At 33.3% G+C, this 26,523-nt stretch overlaps 1 protein-coding gene across 4 annotated transcripts in view; it reads right to left on the bottom strand.

The window, feature by feature from the left end:
* CADM2 (cell adhesion molecule 2) overlaps positions 1-26,523 on the bottom strand; it is a 1,056,396-nt gene that overhangs the window by 56,729 nt on the left and 973,144 nt on the right. For 2 of the 4 annotated variants that reach the window (XM_072738159.1, XM_072738160.1), the window contains one exon: positions 14,943-15,062. The exons of the other annotated variants lie outside the window; for them this stretch is intronic. In XM_072738159.1, coding sequence (XP_072594260.1) covers positions 14,943-15,062 — 120 coding nt within the window. The remainder of the gene's footprint in view (positions 1-14,942; positions 15,063-26,523) is intronic. 4 annotated transcript variants of the gene reach the window in all.

Below are 26,523 nucleotides of genomic sequence, written 5' to 3'. Positions count from 1 at the left end.
CAATAATTTTTATATAAACATTATATCATGTATTTGTAAATGTATTTACTTATATATATAAATACATCATGCTATATAATTTATATGATTATATATAACTATATAATTTATGATCATATAATTTATATAAATACATTATACTATATATTTATATGGATGTATATACATTTCCAATAAAATTATTTCAAAAGCATGGAATAAGGAACAAATATTTTCCTTCACTTTGCTTACTATTTTTCAACTAATTTATTTGTGATAAGCCTGTTTAAAATGAGACATAGAAAAGACTTTTAAGTTATTAAAAAGCTAAAATTTTTGAAATATAACTAATCGATAAGAAGTCTGTCAAATGTTGAATGTGTTTAGATAATTTCTTAAACATTTCACAGAGTTCTTTATTGGAAAAGCTTAAATATAGTTTAATTAACTGAATTTAGTAATGGGTAGTTTTAAGCTGAATAAATGGCTTCATTAGGCCAATATATCAAAGAATAATTTAAGTTGCATTAATTAAAATATGCTAAAATGGTTATTAATAAAGCCCAAATGTTTTTAAAGGATTAATGATATACCTTCAATATATTTTCTAATAGTAGCCACCCCATATTTAGAAAATCACCCATATTAAACAATAACAGAAAATTTGAATACTTGCTTTGACTTTTAGAATACCTCTTCTAAGTAAATTAATATCATCATTTAGAGATGGAGAAACAGAAATAGCAATAAAACTTGCATATCAGGCATCTGGTCTCCAAACTAGATATTTCTGCTACTGAAGGCCATTTAAATGTCTATTAATATCTGGTAAAGAAACTCAGTTAATAGAATAGATTACTTTTGTTTAAATTTTTTTCTGATTTATTTGATAAATGAGCTAATTGAGTAATTAAAAATTCAATAAGATTCTTTTTATCCTACTCACTTTTATTTTTTATTTATGATAGGCACACAGTGAGAGAGAGAGAGGCAGAGACACAGGCAGAGGGAGAAGCAGGCTCCATGCACCGGGAGCCCGACGTGGAATTCGATCCCGGGTCTCCAGGATCACTCCCTGGGCCAAAGACAGGCGCCAAACCGCTGTGCCACCCAGGGATCCCCTATCCTACTCACTTTAAATCACATAACAGAAACCTTGAAGTTCTAGATTTTGAAGAACACTCACATGTTTTTGAAGTGTAATCTATTTATCACACATTGCAGCCTTCACCTATCAGTAATTAATCTCACTGATAGAAAATGACAGTGGGGATCCCTGGGTGGCGCAGCGGTTTGGCGCCTGCCTTTGGCCCAGGGCGCGATCCTGGAGACCCGGGATCGAACCCCACGTCGGGCTCCCGGTGCATGGAGCCTGCTTCTCCCTCTGCCTCTCTCTCTCTCTCTCTCTCTCCCCTCTCTATCATAATAAAATTAAAAAAAAAAAAAAAGAAAATGACAGTAATGTTCATTCTATGGTTAATGGTTTGGATGATTATTTTTAAGTAAATTATTAATAATTATTATAAAAGCTAACACATATTGAGTAGTTATTGTAAGCAAGGCATTTTTTAGAGATTTTTTTTAATGGTTTGGATGATTATTTTTTTTGGATGATTATTTTTAAGTAAATTATTAATAATTATTATAAAAGCTAACACATATTGAGTAGTTATTGTAAGCAAGGCATTTTTTAGAGATTTTTTTTTTTTTTTTAATTTGAGAGAGAAAGAGAAAGAGCAAGCCTGGAATAGGAGGAGGGGCAGAAGGAAAGAATCTTTGAGTAGACTCCTTGCTGAACATGAATTCCATGGGCTGGGGGACTTGATCCCACGACCAACGAGATCATGACCTGAGCCAAAAACAAAGTCAAATGCTCAATAGACTGTGCCAGCCACATGCCTCAAGCAAGGCATTTTTTAAGTTAAAAGAGAAGAGGCCATCCTCTTCACCATTTTATTCTATAACCATTTTAATCCAATATAAATAGATCAGTCTTAAATCCTAATAGAAAACAGTATCAGAAAGTCTGTGTAAGCTGTGGGCTTTGGCTACGAAGTGTTTGATTAACAGAGACTTTGGATTCGGTTACAGAACTGCGAAATGGGCCATTTGCATTAGTTTTACGGGCGTCAACACCTGGAACTCAATATCTATTTTACCACCATTAATGTGATGTCAGAAATTTTACAGGTAAAATAAATAACATTTTGGTGGGCATATGGCTAGGAAACAGTGACCAAAAAGCCATGTATTGTGGTCAGAGTCTAATAATTTATTTTAATCTTTTAACTTTCAGAACATTCAAACATAAAGTTTGGAAGCATAGTGTTATGTTAAAGAAATTATTTAAATCATTTCAAATGTAAACAGATTTTATCCCCCAATTTCTGACTGAAAAACAGTAGAAACTATCCTTGTTTCTGAAGTCTTAGTGAAAGATTCAGATATGCAGATCATATTTCTTCATTTAATTCAAGAATTGAGAAACACCTTGGAATTCACATAGCTCCATGGGCAAAGAGAGATAAATTGCCCTGCCTAAGATCACATGTCAAGAGGCCAAATCAGGATGACACCAAAATATCCTGCTTCCAGCAATTAATTTCACTATCTCATGCTTAGTCTATATATGGTATTTGTTGTTAATCCAGTGAAACATAGCTATACATTTAGACTGTGTTGTGTGCTATTTTGCTTCTTTGGTAAAGCTATCATTTAATTTAAAAGTTACTTTAAAAAAAAAAGTTACTTTAAAACATTTCATATTACACATTATTATGGAAAAATCCTGCATTGAATATTGCCAAATATTAGAGAAATTAGAAGTATGAAAATGAAATAATCAAATGAACCATTAGAACTTCCTCCTAATTTGCATATTCTTTTCTTTCAACTTGGATTTAAGACGGAATATATCTGGACTTAACCAGATAGGGCTAAGAGAAAAGTATATAAGAATTTGTTTTCAGTTCCTTAAAAGAGAGTTTTGAGATACAGAGCTCAATTTCCAGCTAACTCTCAGAACTAGGGAATAGGATATCTAGAAACACCAGAAAAATTAGACTGCTATTCTTAGTTCTTTAAAAACAATTCTAATAGCCTACTCTCAACAAAACTTTCTGGCCTGTCAGTGGTAAAATGCCAAGGGGCACAAGCTGAACCATGGACAGTTAACTTCAGAATGAAAACAAGTTGAATTGTTTTTACTTTACAGGTTTCCTATCTGCCGACTTCACTGAATTAATAAAGTACACATACTTTAAAAAATCAACGGCAGAAATATCATGTAATATATTAAAGACTGTGATTGCTGCTTCTAAAATCTTCCCTCAAGAAAATGATTTTCGTTTCTGAAAAGCTATTATCTCAAGACTGAAAGTTATTTGTCTATGTGACACTAAAATTCTTTTAATAGAAAGTTAATAATACATATCTGTATCAGTATATTATTAACTTACAGCTAACTCATTTTTAGAGCACCCCCCACCCCATAACCAAGTTTTTGAAAGCTTTTATTTAATTCAAATAAAACAGTTTGTATCTATGCAAGTAAATTTGAGAATATTTCAAATGAGGAATCTCACTGCTCAATGAATTGAATGGGTGGAGATTCAAAATAGTTTCCTCTTGGAAAGTAAGTTATTTAAATAATAATGGATTTTCTTTCTTTTTCTTTTTTTTGGGTGAGGGTGTGTGTTGTATCTCACAATAATGTGACGCTACCAAACTTCATATCTGCTCTCTTCCATTAAGAGTGTCTCTTTCCAACAGTAGCCTGGAAAGAGAAATTACATATTCTATTAAAGGGAATCAGAATGCTGTGATTCCACCACCATTACGAGCTTCATTACTGGTTTTCTTTTCTTTTCTTTTCTTTTCTTTTCTTTTCTTTTCCTTTCCTTTTTTTTTTTTTTTTAGATTTTTGTTTATTCATGAGAGACACAGAGAGAATGGTGCAGAGACATAGGCAGAGGGAGAAGCAGGCTCCATGCAGGGAGCCCGATGTGGGACTTGATCCCAGGACTCCAGGATCATGCCCTGGGCCTAAGGCAGATGCTAAACTGCTGAGCCACCCAGGCGTCCGTATTACTGGTTTTCTATTTGAGACTTGTGATTCATATATTTACAAGAAAAGTCCAAAACCAAAATAAAATCTGCCATGTGTTGCCCAGAGCAAACAAATTATGACATACTCTAAACAAATGAGATTACATGCTACACTCATATGTCTCTGCTCTTCATTTACCTTTTGGCCCACGAATCCTACCCTTCATCCTATTTGGCCTTGCTCTGTGCTCTGGGAGCCTGACTTGTCTGCAGTGCTCCACCTAGATTCCCTGACCTCTGATTTTCTGTGGAATTTGATTAATGGAAAGATATTGGAAGACAGGAGAAGAAAGAGGTCCGATATGGATCTCCTTGCCCAACATCTCCATCTGATTGAGGTTTGGATACTGGCTGTGTCCCTCTTTGGACACTCCCTTCAAGCTGCCCTTTTTCTGGCCCAATTCTTCTCGAACAGGGATAACCCTTTTCACTTCCTTTGGCTCTTCAGGTCCAGGGCTGATCATAGCAGCCTGCTGTGGAGAGCTCTTTTGTGCTTCTCTATCCCATATTAGTTTCCCAAACTCTGTCCACACTTCTGGGAATGTCTCCTCGTTAAAAACTCCTTGTCTACCCTCTTTTGAGACTGCTGTCAGTTCCTGCTGACATTCTGAGTCACTCACTCTCTACACTAGGGACATAAAAAGTTTATAATCAATACTTAAAGAACATGACTTCAAGGAAAAAGGAAAATAATTGTGTTATGACCATTGCAACTTACCCAGTTTAACACAGACTGCTCTAGAAGAGCCTCCTGCTTTTCATTATGGAACCTACTTCTTAGACATCAAATGTAGTTCAAACGCTTTAGAAAAAGTGTGCTTCTCAATGTGTCTATTGCAGTTCCTCATGTTAAAGTTGCTGTTTCTTTATTTAAATATTCATTGATCAGTGTTCTTTCCTTACTAGTGAGTTAAATAAAATAGCCTTGGGACTATTTGAGTTCATCTCTCTTCTTAATTTTTTTCCCTAAAATGAAGAATAACTGGACTTGAATTAGGTATTTCCACTTACTATGCTGAACATTGTGAACAGAATTCCCTTTACACTAATGTAATTCTTTAAACAATTGTGGTAAAAAAAAAAAAAAAAGTTTGAATTCTGGTCTTAACTGCATTTATTTATTTTATTTTTTAAAAATATTTTATTTATTTACTCATGAGAGACACAGAGAGAGAGAGATGTACAGACACAGGCAGAGGGAGAAGCAGGCTCCATTCCATGCAGGGAGCCTGACATGGGACTCGATCCCAGATCTCCAGGACCACACCCGGGCTGAAGGTGGCGCTAAACCGCTGAGCCATCCGGGCTGCCCAACTGTTTGCATTTATAGTAATTTTGCTGACCCTTTTTAAAACTACTGAACTCAAATTTTTAACTGAAACTAGTATATAGCGTTGGCCTTGACAGGTTTTCTTGCAATAGTCTAAGCCTGTGTACCTATTGGGACAATTACTTTTTTCTTAGTCATTTTTCTTAATCATTATATAGACATCTCTTAACCTAAGAGTCAGTGTTATCTCCATTTTAGCAGAGAGCAGTTCTGATATTAAAACTGTATCAATATCATAGACGTATTTGAGAAGTCATTAGGAAAAATCTATCTCTGCCTTGCAATCACCTTATGCACATTTTGCATCAAGTAGCATTTAATTTTCTGGCCACTGCTAATTTAAATGAGTACTGAAAGCTAATGGGAGATTATTTGAAATATAGAGAAATAATAAAAAAAAATCCAACTACTGTATTATTGAAGAGATACTTTAAAATATTACAATTATTCAAGCATTTATTGCAATTCCATGAACTCCTCAGAATTAATAGATTGTATTAGACCCTTCTCAGAAGTCATGCTTTGTGACATTTGCTCTTATTTATTGGTCCTGGCAGAAAGTTCCAGCTGAAGTCAAGGTCACCTTCTATCCCAAAGTTGGTATAATTAGTATCAATTCGGTGTTTCACCAAGCTAACACAGGAGGTTATTAACTGTGTTTCATGTGGAGTGTCAAAGAAGCAAGGGCAGTGCCAGCAATCTTTTCAGCTTCAAAGGCACAGCTCATAAATTTAATTCATTGGTTAGCAAGAAAGATACAACCAGTTCAGTTTATTAATGATTTTAAAAATAATTTTAGAGGTGTTCTGGAAACACATTTTTTTTCATATACGTAGGCTAAGCTTTTAAAATATAAAACAGATTATCATCCTAATAATAAGTGATGAAATCTTCGTGTTTTATTAAGTGATGTGCTTTCTGTAATGTAATAAATAAGCAAAATTTTAAATTTAATATTTGTATGTATATGCATATATCATATAAGGATGAACCAAGAAAAAGGAACATAGTCTACTAGGGAACATTTTCTTTTCTTTCTTTGACATAGTTTTGCAGGAAATGTATATATTATTAGATTATATAAAACAGGATTATTACCATAAAATCAATTAAAACACTCCTACACTTATAAAACTAAAAACGATATTAGTAAAACTGTTTACTTAGAAGGAATGTAAACTAATGGAACGAAGATTTTTTTTTTAATTGATCTAAGTCAAAAAAATAAACAAGCTTAAAATGAAACTCTTAAAAATGTTTGATGTTTTAAATTGCACAAACCACAAGAGTGCCCTTAGAAAATAGAATAGAGCATAAGTGTGCTGCTTCCCTTAATAGGTCATGTTGGAAAGAAAATAAGAATATCGGTTTTTCTCAACTATTTCCCAAATGCTATAAAGAAATAGGTAAATATTTAAAGATTTTAAATTTTGCCAGAGTTCATCATCATGCAAGTCAGAGTCAAATGCTTCGTTTAGTTTCAGAAGTGGTTATATATAACAAGCGATATGTATTCCTATTCCAAATAAGATCTACTGGAATGCAAAACTGCCTTTAGCATTCTCTGCTATCTTGGAAGGGCCTAAGCTGAAACGGTGCCGTTATTCAAATGATTCAAATGTGTGGGTCCATAGCCTACTAAGAGATGGGGACCTCCAGTCAGCAGTCCTTCCCAGGCCAACCTGCAGCGGCTCCCTTTGGCATTAGCAACACTTGCAGCAAGGCTGAACGTGGCCTCAACTATGGACTGTATGTGTTACTTGTTCTTTCTAACCACGAACCATTTTTAGTCGCCTATTTTCATTATAAGCTATGCTCCAATATTTAATTTTAAAACTGCATCAACTTCATATAATAATGGTTGTTTTAAAAAGACTAATAGAAATTTAGCCACACTTACAGCTTAACTGTGGAAACCTGTCTTTTTGCAGATAAGCAGGTCTCTCTATATGGACCATCTGGAGACTGAATTATTACTTAATTTTTGCCAAGTGTAAAAACCCCAACATATTGACACTTAATTTTTAAAAGCTCAGAACACCATGCAAATTGTGTTTTATTACAACCAATAAAACTGGAAACATTTTTAATAGCTAAACACTCATAATACAAGCTCATAAACAACTCCTTGATTTGCACACTTTGGGATTTAACTGTGTCTAGATGATATATTTTACCATTGCAAATGCTCTGTTTGAGTGCATTTATAGTGACTATCTTAGAGCTATAATGATTTTGCTCCATTTATTCTTTCTTAGTGCTGGCTTTTTCTTTTATTCTGTTAAATGCTTATGATTTTGTATTCAATTCTTTAAAGTATGTATACCAAGAAGGGAGGGAAGTGACACATTAATAAAACCAAATAAAAGTAAAATAAAGACAGGCTAAAATTTCTTTCTTTCTTTTTTTAAGATTTTATTCATTCATTCATGAGAGACACAGAGAGGCAGAGACACAGGCAGAAAGAGAAGCAGGCTCCATGAAGGGAGCCTGATGTTGGATTTGATCCTGGGACTCCAAGATCACACTCTGGGCCAAAGGAAGGCACTAAACCACTGAGCCACCCAGGGATCCCCAAAATTTCTTTTTTGAAGCCAGAGAAAGGAAACAACAATCAAAGTAAAGAAGACTGCATACAAAAATACTATTTCATAATCAACATTTTAGGAAATTATAATTCATTAAAATTGACTATATTAAATATGTGTAGAATTTTATCATTTATCTCAATTTTCTATGCTGGTACAAAGTAAATAGTTCAGCAACTTTTTTTTTCTATTTGCTCTAGTTTAACTTTGTATTAATAATTTTTTTTTTACAAGTGACTTAGATTAATTCAAGAAATTTTTAGAGAAGAAAGTACTTATTAAGATCTTTCAGACAGTAATATTTTAGATTACATCTAATGGTCAAACAGGTCCCTAACTTCATTTACATTTAAATAACTAAGTTTTATGTCATTCACATGATTTAAAAGTGTAATGGCAGCATATGGGCGACAAGAGTCATGGTGAAACTCTAATTGTGAAACATTGAAAACTTTCAGTGGAAGAGTCTGATATTAACTTTTGATTGTCAAGGTATCCATTTCTTTTTTAAGATTTTCATTTATTTATTTATTTATTTGAGAGAGAGTGAGCAAGAGAGAGGCAGAGGGAGGGGGACAAGCTGACTCCCCGCTGAGCAGGGAGCCCCATTCAGGGCGGGATGCCAGCATCCCAGATCACGACTGAACCCCCTAGGCACCCTCTGGAGGTATGCATTTCAAAGGACATCCACCTTGAATAAATATATTGCCTGCAGTAGGATACAGTGGATGGCAATACAACCAGATAAGGAATTAGGCTCTCTGAAAGCCATGGGTAACCTAAGTAACTGACTACTTTGAGTAACTCCAATTCTTCTTTCCCATGCCTGCCTTCCCATTTTTAGGCTTCAAATTCGCCAACTGGTGATCCCCCAAACACTTAGATACCTTAATAAATGCAGAGCATCAGGTCCATGCATGGTCTCTCTCTTTCTGCCTGTGACTTCTCTATGTTGCCTTCCAGGAACTGAGTAATAAATCCTGTCACTCACAGTTTTAGTGGTTTCTTGCTAAAATGCATCCCAAGCTTATAATAAGAACCACAAGGGCTAGTCCAGCCACAACATTGGCCCCTGTGGAGTAAATGTCTGTGGAGGCTCAAGTATTAGGGGCCCACCTAGGACAATACCTCAGGCATTCTTAGTTGAAAGCATTACTCTCAATAGGCTGCGATCAATGCAACAGTACCCATCTCTAAATTTTGTGAGTTTGGTCATTATTACTCCAATTATAGATAGTTTGATAATGGTCAATTTCTTTTAATTTTTAAAAGATGTCCTTTGTTTTTGTTTTGTAATATCATGCTGAAATAAGGTCCCATTGCAATTAGCCTCATTATAACTAATAGATTGGTTAAGATTAGTAGACAAATGATGTTATTTTATTGCTATAAAATTACTTTACTGTTGCAAAGTCTAATGTAAACTCAAATCTGTATTTGAACCAATAATTCATTTAGATATTTATACAAATACACTATATAAACAATTTCATCATCAAATTTGGAATTATGTTTCCCTGTTTGATGTATTGAAATGCATGAAGTATTTGAACAGACTCTTAGTATTAGGACAAGAAGTATATCAGATGTTTTATATCTTCTTTTTATATTTATCTTCTCATTTTTATACTTGAAAGGCGTTAACAATTTTGCACAGCCAGAAATAGCAATTAGGAGTTTAGAAGTTTTTCTGTCTTGATAAGTATAAAACACTCATTTGTGAATTCTAATTTAAAAAATAATGATAAATAGACATAACCACTGAAACATGTCATTGTCTCAAATATGTTTTTTGAATTTTCAATACCTTTATATTGTTATCCATATAGTGAAGGTACTGCCAAGGATTTCTACAGAATGACACAGTTATGAAATTAAGGCAGTATGACATGATCAAAATGAAAAGTGTTTTCAAATTAAACACACCATGTACAAATATTATTAATACTAGAAATCACATCAGGTCATTTGGAACCATTTCATAAGGTATCATATTTAACTCATTAACATTTATCACAGTGATCCAAAAGAAAAAAAATAAGAAACATTTGTGAGAGTATACATATGCCATGTGAAATGAATGATAGGGTTATTCAGGCCACTGGACTTTTAAAAAATGCAATTTCCAGAAGCAGAAATAAAAATGTCTTGAAGCAATGGTCTTTTGTAATGAAAAAATATTTAAGAGATCTATAAAATGTTCAGGTTTTAGATATCTGATATAAATCCAGAGTAAGTTTATAAACTATTGCTATATTCACAGATAAGTTCTATACGCTCTAGTCACATTTTCTGTTTTTTTTTTTCATATAGTCAATAAAAATTAGTCTTAAAAGTAATCAGTACACTAACAGCAAAAGAACTTTGCCAGAATTAAATACACACACACACACACATATATACATATACATACATATACATATGTATATGTGCATATAATTTCAGTAACTGCATGATACAACTAGAGAGAAACACATTTATGTTACTAAAAAGAACTGAAAAATAATCCTATTATACACTGAGTGCTGATTATGTTTCCAGAACTCCAGATATTATCTGATTCTCAAGCCAACCTGGGAATTAAGTGCTTCTATCAAGTGTTTCTCATTTTTCTGATTAAGATGCTGAGGCTCAGTTTGGATCACTATTCAAGACCAAAGACCCAGTAAACAGAGGAACCAAAGGTCTCACCCAAAAATGCCTCTAGGGCACACTTATTCTCCATCTTTCTCAGGACTGCTCTTGTTTGCTGGCTTCTCCATGTCTTAACACATGTATTTGTAACCAGGTAGTGCTAATTGCTGGCCTTTGTTCCATATGGTTGAAGCTTCTTGTCTTCCTAACAGAAATGCATTTTAGGTACAAACTGAAGAGATGTGAAAATTTTCAAGTTCATGGCTGACTATCTGAGGAGATCCTTTTGTTCTCTTTCATCTTAATTTCTATACAGCCACAGATGTGATTCTTTAAATGTGTTTTAAATTGTATGTTTATCATATATTAGGAAGGGAAACTTAATAGCAGTGAAAGAGTGTAAATGGGGACATGAATGGTGATTTCTTTGCAGTCATTTATTAAATATATAGACAGATAGGTAAATGCTATAGTTTATGAAATTTAAAGAAATAATACTTAAAAACCCCATAAAATCAAATATTGTTACTTTACTTTAGATTATTGAATGAAAAAGAAAGAAAGAATAGAATATTGAATGAAAAGGATGAAACAAAAAAAAAAAAAAGAAAAGAAAAGGATGAAACAAGTAAACATAAAAAAACAAGATGGAAATATTGAGTACTCTTTAGTTCTCAGCTTTTCTTAGGCAATATATTTTTATTACAATCTTTTTTAAACTATAATCTTGAAATATTTTTACTAATTTATAAATAAATGAATTGCATTTGAAGTATAATTGCATCAGAAATTTAATTTAACAGGTAATACACAGATAAAAGAATACCATACAACTTAACAAAGATAGTGTACAAAATTCACAACAATACGAAAATCAGTATAGAGCTTCTTCAAAAAGTAATTAAATGCTTTTTTTTTTTTTGAGGGGGTAGGGGGGAAGGGCAGAGGGAGAAGGAAAGAGTGTCTCTTAAGCAAGTTCCCTGCTCAATGCTGAGCCGGATGCTGGATCTTATGACCCTGAGATCATGACCTGAGCAGAAATCAAGAGTCAGACACTTAACCAACTGAGACACCCAGGTGCCCCACAGTTTCCTCAAAAAATTAAAAATAGAAATATCATATGATCCAATAATTCTACTACTGGGTATTTGCCCAAATAAAATGAAAACATTTACTCAAAAGGAAATATGCACCCCTATGTTTTTTGCAACATTATTTACAATAGCCAGGATAGGGAAACAACCTAAGTATCCATTGATAGATGAAAGGATAAGGAAGATGTGGTGTATACATGCACACACACAAACATACATGTGCACATGAATATTACTTATCCCTAAAAAAGGATGAGATTGTGCCATTTGCACAATAGACCTAGAGGGTTTTATGCTAAGTGAATAAGGCAGACTGAGAAAGACAAATGCCATATGATTTCACTCATATGTGGAATCTAAAAAAAGCAAATGGATAAAATAAACAAAAGGAAGAATCAGATCTATAAGTACAAAGAACAGACTGTTGATTGCAAGAGGGGCAGAGGATGGGAAGGGGGCAAAACGGGTTAAGGGGAGTGGGAGATTCAGGCTTCCTAGTTATAGAATGAGTAAGTCATGATAATAAAAGGCACAGCATAAGGAATATAGTCAATGATATTATAATAGCACTGTATGGTGACAGATGGTAGCACACTTGTGGGGAGTGCAGAATAATGTATAAACTTGTCAAATCACCTATGCTATACACCTGAAACCAATATAACCATATGTCAGCTGTACTCAAATTCTAAAAAGTAAGTATAACTATTAAGGTCCTGGCTCTGATGAACTTCACATTCTAGTGAATTGAAATGGAAATTAAATAGATAAATATGTAAAATAATTCATAACAATGTTTGTATACTGATGGAGTCTTTCACTCTGTCACATAGGACTGGAACATTAATGATACAGGGACACTTGGTGACTTTTCCCAACCCCCCGTGGTTTGTGGTTTGTTGAAGATGGGAGAGAAAAGTAGGCACTAGACTGACATTTAATGTCAATGCTGCTATTTTTTTCTACACAAAGTAACTACTATAAATCCCCTAACTTAAAAAATACATTTTTCTTTCCACATATTTTGGTGCCATTTGAAAAATATCTTCCAATTGTTAAATAAACATAATGGGATAGTGTGTGTGTATACATTTATGTGTATGTGCCTTCTCTGATATTTGTATGTTCCTCTGAAGAAAAGATTAATTCTTGGTCACTTTTAAAGTTCATGGTGTAAAGTTCACAGAACATCTTAGGAAACCTGTAAAAAGTGAATTACCTGAAAAAAGTAGTACACTGGTATCATTTTAATGGTCTGGTTAAGACGCAATAAGTAAGATTCCACTTTTGATGCACGCGAACAAATATAAAATACGTTATTAAACATTCTGTGTTGGAATAAAACGTTTTTCTCTTATTTTATTCTAAGCTGTGCATGTATACGTGTATATGCTTAGCAAGGGCATGAATACTTTTCCTTCACTAAGCACAGACACTGGTTACTTGGGGAAGATGTATTAATTTAATTGCTAGTCATTTTAGATACAATATGTTTAATTTCCGTATTCGTACTGTCTAGAATGACCCCATATATATAGCAAGTCCTCAATAAATATTTTTTTTCTCAATAAATATTTTTTGAAGAAGGAAGGAATAATCAGCTATTAGGAACTTTTTGTGTTATAAGTAGGTCTTAAAAAAAAAAGTTAAGTCAATGTCACCATCCTTTCCCATCAAAGTAATTTGTCTGCACAGTCAGAACTTAATACCATAGAGATTTTGTTAGCATGCAGAAATTGCATTTCACTTAAATTGCTATTTGTAAAAACTTTGGAAAAACAATAAGTTGAAGCAAAGTAAAAATGTAGGTATCTTTCATTTCATATAATATCACAAAGTATTTTTTACCTTTTCTTCACTTTTATTATTTTCCCTCATTTACAAATAAATTGTTATAAATCTTTAAATCCTTCTCACTTGTAGATTTAGTTCAAATGTAGTTCATTTAATAATACTAAAAGAAACATAGGAATTTTTAGAAATTCTTATTGCTACTATCATCAAAATTCAGTTATTAATTACATATCATATAACAGAGTTTACATGATTATTAAAAACTAATAATTATCTAATATCAGATATTTTTCAGAAACGAGAAAAATATTATAACTGTTATGTCAAAGCTAACAAATCAGTTTAATATTGAAAATTAATAAAAATCCCAAGAAAAACAGTCTAATTGAACAATCTTTTAAGTAAAGGAAAATAACATTTAAGTCAGTACTTTGTACAACCATAATTACAGATATTAATGTAAAGTCCCCATGATTTCAAGTTAAATTGTTAAGTTTAATGCATGTTAGTATAGCCAACATGAAATAAGACATGTACAAGTACAAAAAGACAGACTTAAATAGGGCAAATTCTCTCCAAACATTGCTTATGCAAAAATTAAGTTTAAAGCCTGTTTGTCTATAATGCACTCATACAATTTTAAAAAATTTCTTCATCACCTACTAACCACTTAATGACTGCTCAGGAATGCTTTTTTATATTTCTGAACTATAATGTAATTATATTTTGCCTTTAAAGATTAATTTCTTCAAGGTTGCTTTCCTTAAGGCAAAAATATTTATTAACAAACCAATACCAGAGATTACTCATGGAGCCAAATATGAATTCCTATCATCCTGGACAGCTTTACCAATATTCATTTTTAGGACATTCTGTTAGTAGACTAAATAGATCTACTGACTTTAGGATGATATGTTGAATATTTATTTAAAAGTTCTATGTGGTGACTAGTTTATAATGACCCCATGAATTATGCCAGTTTTTAGAACGTGTTCAACATTTTGGGTATTTTTAATCCAGTGGGAGAAGAATAAATCATTGACATTAAACATAGATCTTTAAAAAGTGAATGCTACCTCTGCAACCTTGAACATCTTACTTTTCCGTTTATAAGGCAAGGAAAAAGGGAAAAAAAAAAAGAGTTCCATTTCACATTTAAATTTGCTCAGTGTTGGCTCCATATATTTTTAACTTATATTCTGGAATATTTTCATAATAGTCATAAGTGGCACTAAAAATTAAAATGTACCATCTTGCCTCATATTCTATCCCATAACCCTAATTGATAGTAATTTAGGTGACTTAATTACTTCTTATAATTAAGTAAAATTGGATCTCAATCTCTACCCTTTTAAAAAACCCTTTAAAGCTTCATTTAATGTGTTTTCAAGGCCATAACAAAGAAGCATACTGTACCTCTTATGCTGCTGGCTGTTGCAGATGTGGTTGGGCTGGTTGTTATGGCTACAGTGGTTGTGACTGTTGCAGTGGTAAGGGAGGGGATGATAGTAGTGGGAAGCAAAGTGTTGGGAACATCTGGTGAGTGGAAAAAAAACAAAATATAAAACAAAATCATATCATGCAAACAAAAGAGAAACACAAATGATTAAAATTATAAATACGTATGTCTTATTTAGGTTTAACTTTAACAGGCTTACACAGATTATCAGGTACACAGCTGGCTGTACCACACGGTTCTTGTCATTTTTTTGTTCACTTCTTTTTCATGCTCCTATACAAAGCAAAAGCAAACTTGGAGCAATGTTTGGGAATAAGCAGATTGTTTGTAATATTTAGAGTGAAATTTAAAATGACAAGAATTCATTTGTTCACTGAGTCATTTAAAAAGTGTGACATGCAGTAGCAAAATACAAATAGGTAAAACAAAAAATGACATGCTTTGTCAAAGAAGTAAACAAAGAAAAAACACAACAGAAATAAACACAAATAACATCACCATATAAGATTAAAGAAATGTTAATGATGGATGAGTATACGCATGTTAAATGCTTTTGGTTTTTTCTTTTAGGAAAATTTAATGGTAGGAAATAAGATGACAGCAATCTTTAGAAACAAACAAAAAAAGAAGCTTATTGTTATTATTATTACTTTGCTTTACTTTTTCTCACAAATGATGTTAATGCACAGCTTAGAGTCTTGCAGTTCTTACCCTGATTAGCTGGTAACGCCTTCTAACAATTTTGCAGTACCTAGGAGTCTTTAACAAGTATTGAGTCAACTAGCATGGAACCCAATATTCTGAAAAGTTTATGATTTATCTTATTTGGCATACATAGGAGAGGTGATTGAACACAGACTTGAACCATAATATTCAACCCCTAATTCATGATTAGTCAAAGTTGCCAGAAGTTAAACCCAGGTTCTAATACAGAAAATAGAATAAACAGAAAGAATAACTTATAATTTTACATGAAAATCTTCCTTTCACTCAAAACTGGCTGAAAATTTGGAGAGCATCATATCATAGGAAATATTGAGACAATGTAGCCACTGTCAAGCTATAGAACCTCAATAAGATTCTCAAAAAGTCAGATCTTGCCTCAAGTGAATAGGCATATAATTTACACAGTGAGGAAATGAGAAACAGTTCACAAATTACCTGTAATTACTGTGCTGGGGTTTGATTTCACATGTTTGCCACACAGTCCCTACATATCCAAAGTGTTTGACAGATTATTTTGCTGTTAAAAGGCTTCCTGTCATTCTCTCAGTTACAGTCTTTGAGTCACACCCAAAATTTTCTAGCTTTTTACTTCTGATAAATTAGCCCTCCTCAATCCTCAGACTTGAACCTGCTGAATTCTCTACACTGGAGACATCAGAAAACAGTAGGAGCTTCCTCTCATATCTTGGGTATTGATGTTTACACCTGTTTTCCAACAGGGAAAATGCTTCCTAGACAGTCAAATTAAGAAAACAACCTTCTAAAAACTCAAAGGTGCTACATTAATCACTGGAGAAAACGGGTATTGCCTGGTGTGCGATTACCATGATCATAAAATGGAATTGACTTTAACAACATTATAAACTGAATCAATATTATGTATATGTGCACATATACTTCTTATTTACTAATTTTTATAATACCTTCTTATTTTTATGGTAAGCTTTCCTAAATGGTTTAGGCAGGCTAGAAGTAAATGAAAGACATTTTCTAAATTAAAAAAACATGAGTAATTTTAACTTTCATGGATACCTAAAATAGAAAATAATACATTCTTCATCTGCTAGTGAAATCTTTTGCTTACTAGGATTTCAAAATATATGTGTTTAATTTATGCAAAAGGATATCTTACATGGCTATCAAATACAAGAACATAATAATATTAGTACTTTAAAACTCCAGGTACAGAAACCGATGTCACCAAACATAGCACAGATGGTAAAATATTAGGTTATTTCCTATCAGATAATGAGTTAAAATAAGATTCCATTAGACTTGAAAAGCAGCCTTTCAAAACCAGCTAATACTATTCAATTCTTAACAGCTGGAATACAAAGGACAGGTTTCAGTGTTATTTGTTCATTTTTTAGTTTAAACACAAAAATAATTATGTGGAATATTTTTTCTTTATTCCATATCAACAAAATTGAGTAATGATAAATCTTGATTTGTCTTGGAGTCTATGTATTTACAGGTACTGTGAACATTTTTATAAAAAACAATATCTTTATTTCTTGTAATTATGAAAATGCATGAAATATAGGGTTTTTCCTAGACTAACAATTAAAGAACCAAAAAACACAATAATTTTAATAATTGTCAATCCACTTTAAGAGGACTGCCTTAGAGTCTTTTAAAGTGTCCAGACAGATAACCCTACAAATCATTATTGACTCATACTCCGACTCCTGTTTTATTTGCCCATTATCCTCTCTCACCCTTCCTTCTTGACTTCCTATGTATTTAAAAACAAATCTGCTGAAAGAAATTTGATGGAAGACATCTTGGCCAAATGACAACTGCGTCAAGAAAAGTATCCGTCAGATAAGAAGTCTCTCTCAGTCACTGTTATGTTTTTAACCACTACTAACTTTATTTCATCCTAGGTGTTCTGAAACATTTTAAACATTTTAATTTATCCTTTTTATGTTACATTCCTGTCTATCCAGTTATCTTAGCTCTATTGTAAAAGAGCAACATTTGAAATAATCTAAATATTAAACACCAGAAGAGTAATCAGAACCAACTGAAATTCAACAACATAATATCAGTTGGAATTAGTTGGAATTCTTAGAAAGATCAACAAAATTGCATGATGCTTCTCTCTTCTACCTAAACTTTCTGTCTGCCCTGATTTGATTGATGTCAGTCTCCACACTTGACAATTGAAGCGAAGAACTCTATTTACTGTTAGGACCCTATCACAATGTAGAAGATGAATGAATATTTACTAAATGGATTTGTTCATAGCATTATAAACATATAACACATTTTAGAGGATCTAGAAAAGTCCATTTTTTTTTGACAGGGTCATCCAGTTAATATAAAACTAAAAGATTTTATTACTTCTGCTAAAAAAAAAATCCTTCTCTGTCTTCAATATAGACAGACAATAATTATTTTCTGAAGGATAATATTTTTTCACTTATTTTTTTAAGTAAACTCTATCCCTCAATGTGGGACTTGAACTCACGACCCCAAGATTAAGAATCGCATGCTCTATGGACTAAACCAGCCCGGTGCTCCTGAAAGATAAATTTTTTAAGACTACAACTTACAACTTCTTCCTTCAAATAAATTCCCTTGCTAACAAAATGAATTATTTCCCACCTTTCCTGCTATTTGAAAGTAGTGTGAGCCTGACCAGAGAATCATGTCCTCCATGTCTCTTTTCATTTTAAACTAACTTGAGACTTTCAGAGAAAGGGTGAAAGGCCAAGAGGGCTCACTAAGCAGGTCCTATTGTGATCAGTAATAAAAGATCACCACAAAGTTATAAATTGTCTATGATTATCCCCACTTAATGGATGAAAGAACTTTGAGATAGAGCTTCCTCATCTCTAAATTTAAATATATATTCACATATGCGTATATTATAATACAAGAGAATATTTTATTTCATAAGTATAATGGAAAGGTTTCTCATACACTTTCCTCTCAAGATCATTTATTTTATCTGCCTGACTGCAACTCCTGACATAGCAGAAATTAAAAAAAAAAAAAACCTTAGGTGCCTTTCTAAGTTCAAACATTCATATCTGGTTTTCACTCCTGTGACCGAGTGGCAACATTTGGCATCATTTCACAATTGTTTAAAAGATCTGATTTGGTACATTATCATTTGGCCTTTTATTTAGACATTGGTAGAGAAAATGGTGCTACATTTTCACAAGGAAACATGACATTGGAAACACTAGTACCTATCATTTGTCTCATTTTTGAATGTACATTTTTAAATTCTATACATTTTTAAAACCATTATACTGTTAATACAAAGTGCTCAATCAAATATAGTACAGGATAGAAAATGCAGGTCATTTTTTCCCCCTTCCAAGACACATCCATTTATTTTTCTCAAGAATAAAATACCCTAATCCACATGCAGAAGAATTATACCCATGCACACACACATAATAAAAACAACTGAATCTTGATTTGACATTAGTTTACTGTTTATAAAGCAAGATAATCTGCATGCTAATATTATATGTAATTTGTTGAATATGATTTTATTGTTATTTTCCTGGAGAATATCTTATTTGAATCAAATAATATTGAATTTGCCTGAAAAAAAAAGTGGCTACAAATAAAGTGTTCAGAATTTACAAGTTATAAAAGAAATTAACTGTTATATATTTCCTAGATGTTAAGGAATTAGTAGTTGATAAACTATGTAGTGGATAAAAATGGTATTTGGTAAGTGAACAGAGTAAAAATGATCATATTTGTCTAGATAGCTGTATACCATAGCAAAGTCAAGGATTTGCCTAAAAGAAAATTGGTGAGCAGTGTTTATAGGGAACTAAGAAAAGTCAAGTTCCAAGACATGAAAATATTTGCTTATAGTTTTACCTACACGTAAGGTGTGAATTCCAATAAATTACACTTCTCATTTCAGTTGTAACATATATACTATTTTCATATAAAAGGAAAATTCAGGAGTATTTCAATAATGTCAGACAAAACCCCAAATTTAGTCAATTGTACAGTTGCATATTAGTGCAAAGTCTAAGTAGGCAGCAAGAGTCATTCATGTGAGCGAATGCTGGGTCACAAATAAATACAGTGTAAATGGTGAGGGTTCCTTTTGTAAGGACCTATTCACTCGCAGAAGCACAATTTCAGCTCACACTACAATGTTGTTGAATCAGGAAACTAAAATCTGTGTCCAGGGACCATGGCTAAACTTCATTACGACAAATTCACCAGTCCATCGTTTCTCCTGATCAACCTGCTTGATCCTGCCATGAAGAACTCCAAACTGCCTCTATCATCGTTGTTAGGAACCATATTGGAACAGAGGGGCTAGAGGTCCTCAGAGGATATAAACCTGGTTGTTTTCTTTATTTTTCATAGTGCCTGGTTACCATCAGTAAAGAAACCGAAGTCTAGCACATGAGAAGACGTGTGCCCCTAACACAAGTCTTTTCCCAAAATTCTAGACTCAGTGCTTGCTGTTCTGCTCTTTGTTGCCATGTTCTCAGAGCCACCTCCTGTTTCCTGACATTATTACATTTCTTGTCTTTTAAGTTTAGTTAAATACGGTCTCATCTGTAAAGCATTACCCAATTCTGCAGAGTTAATATCTTCCTTCAAAGCACTCTCAAGGCACTCAGCATATATGTCTACACATGCTTGTCATACATTATGTTACCATTTTATTTATATGTCTATCTCCCCAATTCACTTCAGGTTCAGTTGTCATCAGTCAACATGTCTTTGTTTTTTAAAATATTATTTTGCTGTGGGACAAGTTTACTCTGCCTCAATCCCTGAGTATTCCAATCTCTGTCCCTTTCTAGATGTACCTAGTAAAATGCTACTCCCAAGTTTCAGTCTGATTTGGATCTGCTCTGTAAAGACTTCCTGGACCCACTGAATATCATCTGATTTCCCTTCTCTCTGAATAGCTGTCATTTTTACTTTTTTCTTTTTAGCTTACGTACCGTATTCTTCACTTGCTTACCAATCCTTCTAAAACAATGCTTTATATTCGTGGCACACCACTATGGGCACAACCAGAGTTATTCGCTGCTCACTAGCTCCACGTCTCTCTTTCTCTCTCTTCCAGTGGAGAATAAAATACAAGTGCAATGCTATGGTAAGATTACTAAAATTTCCTTGATTTACATAATCAATGAATACACTCTATTACTCTCTTATTTATAATATAGTACACAGTACACAGAACATATATCAAAGCTCTTCATGAAATCAGTGGTTGAAGATGGGGAGGCTATAACATTTATATGGCACTAATATGCATTGCTTGTTTTTATATTTTGTTTTTGTTTTTGTTTTCCCACAAGCCACCAAGATGATAAGATAAAGAGAACAGAATTCATGATACAGTCCTGTGCTTCCTTCAGGGACTGTTCTATGCTTTGAGTTTGACTGGTACTATATAAATAATGCTCCTACTGGTGGTAACAACAATGATGTCAATAGATATAGAATAGTATCATTTTTAATAACATGAATCTGTAATTGAGCCTTAGTCATGGTTAATTTGTGCAAAAAAAAAAATGCCCCCTCCTTCCAATTACCACATATGAGATGGTGTTTTTAGAAATTTCTGCTGCTGAGAGTCTTCAAGTCTAAATGATTATTTAAAAAAAATTACAATGCAAAACACTAAAGAATCTTATGTTCTGACCATGGTTTTCAATTTTTAAAAAGTGTTAGAGCTCTAAATCAAATCATCCAATTCAAATAATAGAAAAGTGCCCTTTTTAATCACATCCTAATGAAGGAATTAAAAAAAAATGTAACCACATTTTGTTACTGGAGCTTATTAGAGCAAGAGATCCTGTATAACCTTGTTAAAATGAAATCAGTTCCAACAAGCACTGTATACAATAAATTGAAGAATGGTGTAGCACCTTTTTTCCAATAACGAGCTTTTCAGGTTAAAGGTATGTTCTGTTCTCTACAAATGCAGTGTGCAATAATTTCTAACTTGTCAACCTGTTTTGTTTTCTGGCAGCTTCTCTTTTTAAAAATGGCATTCTGGCCCATTCAGAATGGATTTTCTAAGCAAAATTAAGTCTAAAGAGTCCCAGAAGCCCAAGCTGCTTGTTTCTCTCTAAGGACTAGTGTTCAATAAGGAGAAAAATTGCTACCATTTAGTCTGGACTCCATATGTCTACTTTCTTTTTGCTTTATGTCACTAACTCCCTAGGGTGGTCCAAGGGTAATCAAGAGTGAATCCAAACCAAGGATTATTAGTGGGGATACAGAATGGTCAAAACTCAACATATATTAGAAGTATTAAGGCAAGAAGTGTCCTTTTGAAAGAAATGATTCACATTTCCTAACCTTAAAAATAATAGGGCATCCTTAACCTTCTTCCTGATAATTGCACTGCCATTGGAAGCAATTGTAAGAGGAAAAATGTACTGTATTTGCCTTTTTACCTGTGCAGAGAGGGACATTTACCTGTTCCCATTATGTTCAGCTACATGTAGCAGCCTGTTTGGAGTATAGCATAAGAATGGGTAATAGCACCAAGGCTCTTACTTAAATGACAACCACCAGGTTGACAAGGCCTCAACTTGCCTGTGCATGCTTCCTCCTCGAGAGTCATAAGGTAACCTCATCAGCTTCATAAAAAGCAACCCTTTTAAAAATTAGATTTGAATGAATCCCTTTTCATCCCCCTGATAGCTTCAACTGGCTTTGCGTGCTAAATGGAATTCTTATACGATAACAATAAAAAAAGCTGCTTCTAAAAAATGAAAAGTACTACAATTTTAAGCTAGGTGGTAACCAACAGTTCTATACAAGAAAAGCTTATGATTAAAATCAGTCTGTTGTTTGAAAAAAATGTATGATTTTTTTTCTTTTAAAATATTCCTTCACATTCCACACTCACAAATGTAAAATAAAATTTAAAGTGGGAAAAAATCCTTCCAAGAGGATGATCCTACATTATTTAGCTCCACCTACTTCAGTACGGTGAGTTCTTTCTTAAAAGTACTTTACCAAAAAGTACATCAGATGATTTGGTCAAATACTTTAAGTTCTGTGAGGATAAAAGTCTTCTTTGTAAAAATAGTTCTGTCACCCATTAAAGAAAAACTCAAATCAAATATGAATATACAAAGGGGAAGTATGTTCTGGAGGCAAAAATACTAACTGAGAAATCCCGATACTGACCCACATCCCTAATGTTCAGAGTTCTCACACAAAGCCAGGTTTTTCTTAACCTTACAATAGATTATTAAGTAAACTGGTTCCCACTTGGGATTTAGTTATACAAACTGATAACTTGCCCCAACTTATTGACATTTAAAACTAACTATGGAATTTCATATTCTCCTGAATGTGTCTCATGGAATATTCTAGTTTATTACAGTTAATGAAGGGACCCTGAAGACGTCTCTGAAGTTGTATCATGGTGAAAGACAGGAGTGAAAAATTCTTCACTTTTGAATTTTTGCCAAGTAAGTCTAGGCATAGTAGGAATGTTTATTTATTTATTTCTTTGGGGATCTTCAGTTCTTGACTTAGCACTTGTGTGTAGTAGATAAGAAAGATTCCCTGAAATAATAAAAATATTAGGTAGTATAGCATTGTGATAGAGATTCTCAGGGAAAAAATTATATTTGGCCAGAAACAAATGTTATCTTTATAACTGATGTTATAGACTTCCAAAGAACAAATCCAATTTTCAGTAAGCAAAAGTCACAGAATTTCACAAACAAAACAAAACAAAACAAAACAAAAACAGACATGTGAAGTCAATCACAGACGTGTTCTAATTTCTATTGATGATAGTAATTATTCTATACACGGTTGTTCATTTTGTGTATTGCTTAACTATATAAGGCACCATTTACATATGGATTGCCAAATAAATATATCTCTTTATCTCACTTTTTTTCCTAATATGAGATGAAACCCAAAGGTCTTGGTTTTGGTCACCAAAGAATGAATATTGGTTTCCCTAATTTTGTTCAGAAGCCAGGGAAGTATACACATGGACACACACATAAATATATGAATATATGTGGATATGGGTGTTTATGTATATATGTATCTATGTACATATATATTATTTTATTAAAGTTTATTCTGTTGAAAAGAGGGAGAGACAAAGATAGAGATATGCAGAAAGAGACAAAGGAATTTATAATCATTAAAGAATATTGATTGATTGCTTACTATTTAGAAGGCCTTATTCTAAGAGGTAGAGATATAGAAATAAATGAGACTCATAAGATTTCTGCCTTTAAGAAAGTCATAATCTACTGGGTAGATATATAACTTATTCACATGTACAGATACATTTATATATAACATATAATATATATACATAAATGCATATGTATATATATACACATTTATAAAATATAATATACGAGTAAACAACTAAAATACCAAATACTGTTAAAAGATCTACAGATAATTAAAATTAAGTGATGCATGATTGAGGCCATTTTAGATCGGAGAAGAAGAGAAATGGCCTTTCAGAAGATCCATTTAATCAAAATCTGAATGATAAGAAATCATTCTTGCAAATACCAGCATATATGACAGGATTCCTTGTACTTCCTGCTCAAGCATTCTGGACAGAAGCAACTTCCTGAAAAGAGAATGAGCTTGATGTCTTAGAGGAGTGGAAAGAGGAACAGGGAAACAAGTGATTGGGTAGAGAGTGAAGAGATGGCACACAGGTAGGTATGCAGGGCTTAGTACTCTAGTTAAAGGGATTTGGGTTTTATCCTACATGTGATGAAACGCCTTTGGAAAAATTCAAATCGAGGAAAGATATGAAGGAATATGTATTTAAAACATCTATATATTACAGCTGTGTGGGAAGGAGATTACAGACACAGATGTTTCTCTAGGCTAGAGAGACTAAAGGAGAGAAGCAGACATACTAAAAATATGGTTTGGAAATAGTGTCAACAGAACTTGCTGATGAACTGCATATAAGGGTAAAGAGAGGTCTAAGATAGTTCTTAGATTCTGGAATAAGCACAGGATGTATTGTTACAATGTTAGTAAAAAGTACATTGTAAGAAGCAACCAAGCAGGTGTTATGAAAGATCTGTATCTTGTAGTTGGGTGTGCCATTATTTTTTTAAAACAAATGCCCACATTAAAAAAAAAAAGAAAGAAAACAAACAAATGCCCCCCCCCCCCATGGACTTGAATACTGCTTCCTTTCTCTAATGAATGAGCCCATTAATGCTCATACACTTGAGTAGAAGAGCTTTGCACATCTTTGTAAAGCTACAACCTAGCCTTATTTCCACATAAAAAACCTAGAAAGACTGAGTGTCATGGATTCTTTTTTCTTATGTTTACCTCACTGCAACTGATAAAAAAGATCATGGATAACTAGTGTAAGAAAAGATATTTAAAATGCTAAAATTGTTGTGTGGTGGACTCCCTTCCATTCAGCCTGGAATGTGGGTTTTCCCCATGGACATTTGAGCCAGAGGTCCATGTAAGTAACATAGGAACATTTACTTCGAAGTGGAAGAGTGGCATCTTTGGAATTTTTACTCTGAAAGGTAAAACCTTAGTTTATCTAATTCATGCTCATCTGAAAACAAAGAGATGGAATTAAAACTCAACTCTGAGCTAAGTAAGTATGCCTGCACATATGCAACTTTTTAAATGTTCTATAACGAAACAGTGCTCCTGACTCCACTATTTGATCCCATTCCACTTCTCTCTGCAGAGTTCAACAGCAATTTATCCAGTCAGAGGTATCCTTTCCCACAGGCTTCACAGCTCTCCCTCCTTTATTCATGTCCAGAAATGACATGTTTTATCTCAGCGATTAAAGAAGGTACTGTTTTAAGAATCATCCAACTAGTTTACTGTCTGCAAACTCTCAACCAGAGATGAGAGCAGCAACCATAGGGCTCTTCCATTAGTGCACTGTTTGTTGCTCCATATGGATGTATTTTCTCTCCTTTTCTTCCTACACTGTGTATTTTCCCATCTATGCTTCTAAAGAAAGCTTCTCCAAAGGAAAAATGCTCATTATGAGTACATAGAATTAATTTACCAACTGGTAGGTCTGTTTCTGTGTGAGGGAACAGATTTTAGCTGAATCCCTTTTTAATTTTTACTAGGCTATGCAACTGTCCATAATCCAGGCTTCTCTTTCTCACTGCCCACCCACCCATATGAGCTCAAAGATTCACTCTTTTAGTTCTACACTGATCTGTATCACCTTGCCTAACACTACAACTAAGAGGAAAAAAATCATGTAGCCTCTTATTGTTTCTAAATGTCCCATTGTTGGGTAAATGTAATAGTAAGCTGCATATTTACTATGAAGCATTGGAGTGCATTTTCCATTTTAATGTGATGAGGGTTCTCAATAGTTTTCAAAGCATTGATAATCGTGACATGAATATGTGTAACATACCCTGTAAGTATAGAAACATGTATTATAATCATGGTTGCTTAGTTCTGTGGTAAGTTAAGTTTAAAAACAAGTTTATGATATTCCTAATCTGTTGCATAGTTATCACCCCATTAATGTGTACATGCATTAATTATTTTGCTAAATTTAAGATTACTAATAACCCTAAAGCAACTGAATTCATATCCTATACCCTAGTGAAATATTTAAAGGAGATGATAGATGACTCAGAAATGTTTGCTAACATGAAAGGAAGTCCACCCTCCATTACTCAATTTGCCTCTCTCCCACAGGAAGCAAATCAAGTGAAAGGGAAAATCAGCACTGAAGGTTGAAAGTGAATCTGTACTTCCATGTCTCTGAAAAAGATACATGTCTAAATGAGCAACAAAGGTAGGTGCTTGGCTCGTTGCAGATGTCTG

The sequence above is a fragment of the Vulpes vulpes genome, chromosome 15 (assembly GCF_048418805.1).
Source record: "Vulpes vulpes isolate BD-2025 chromosome 15, VulVul3, whole genome shotgun sequence".
In the NCBI taxonomy this organism is placed as follows: Eukaryota; Metazoa; Chordata; class Mammalia; order Carnivora; family Canidae; genus Vulpes; species Vulpes vulpes.
The sequence above is the reverse complement of the archived record's forward strand: the minus strand, read 5'-3'. Positions and strand labels throughout refer to the sequence as shown.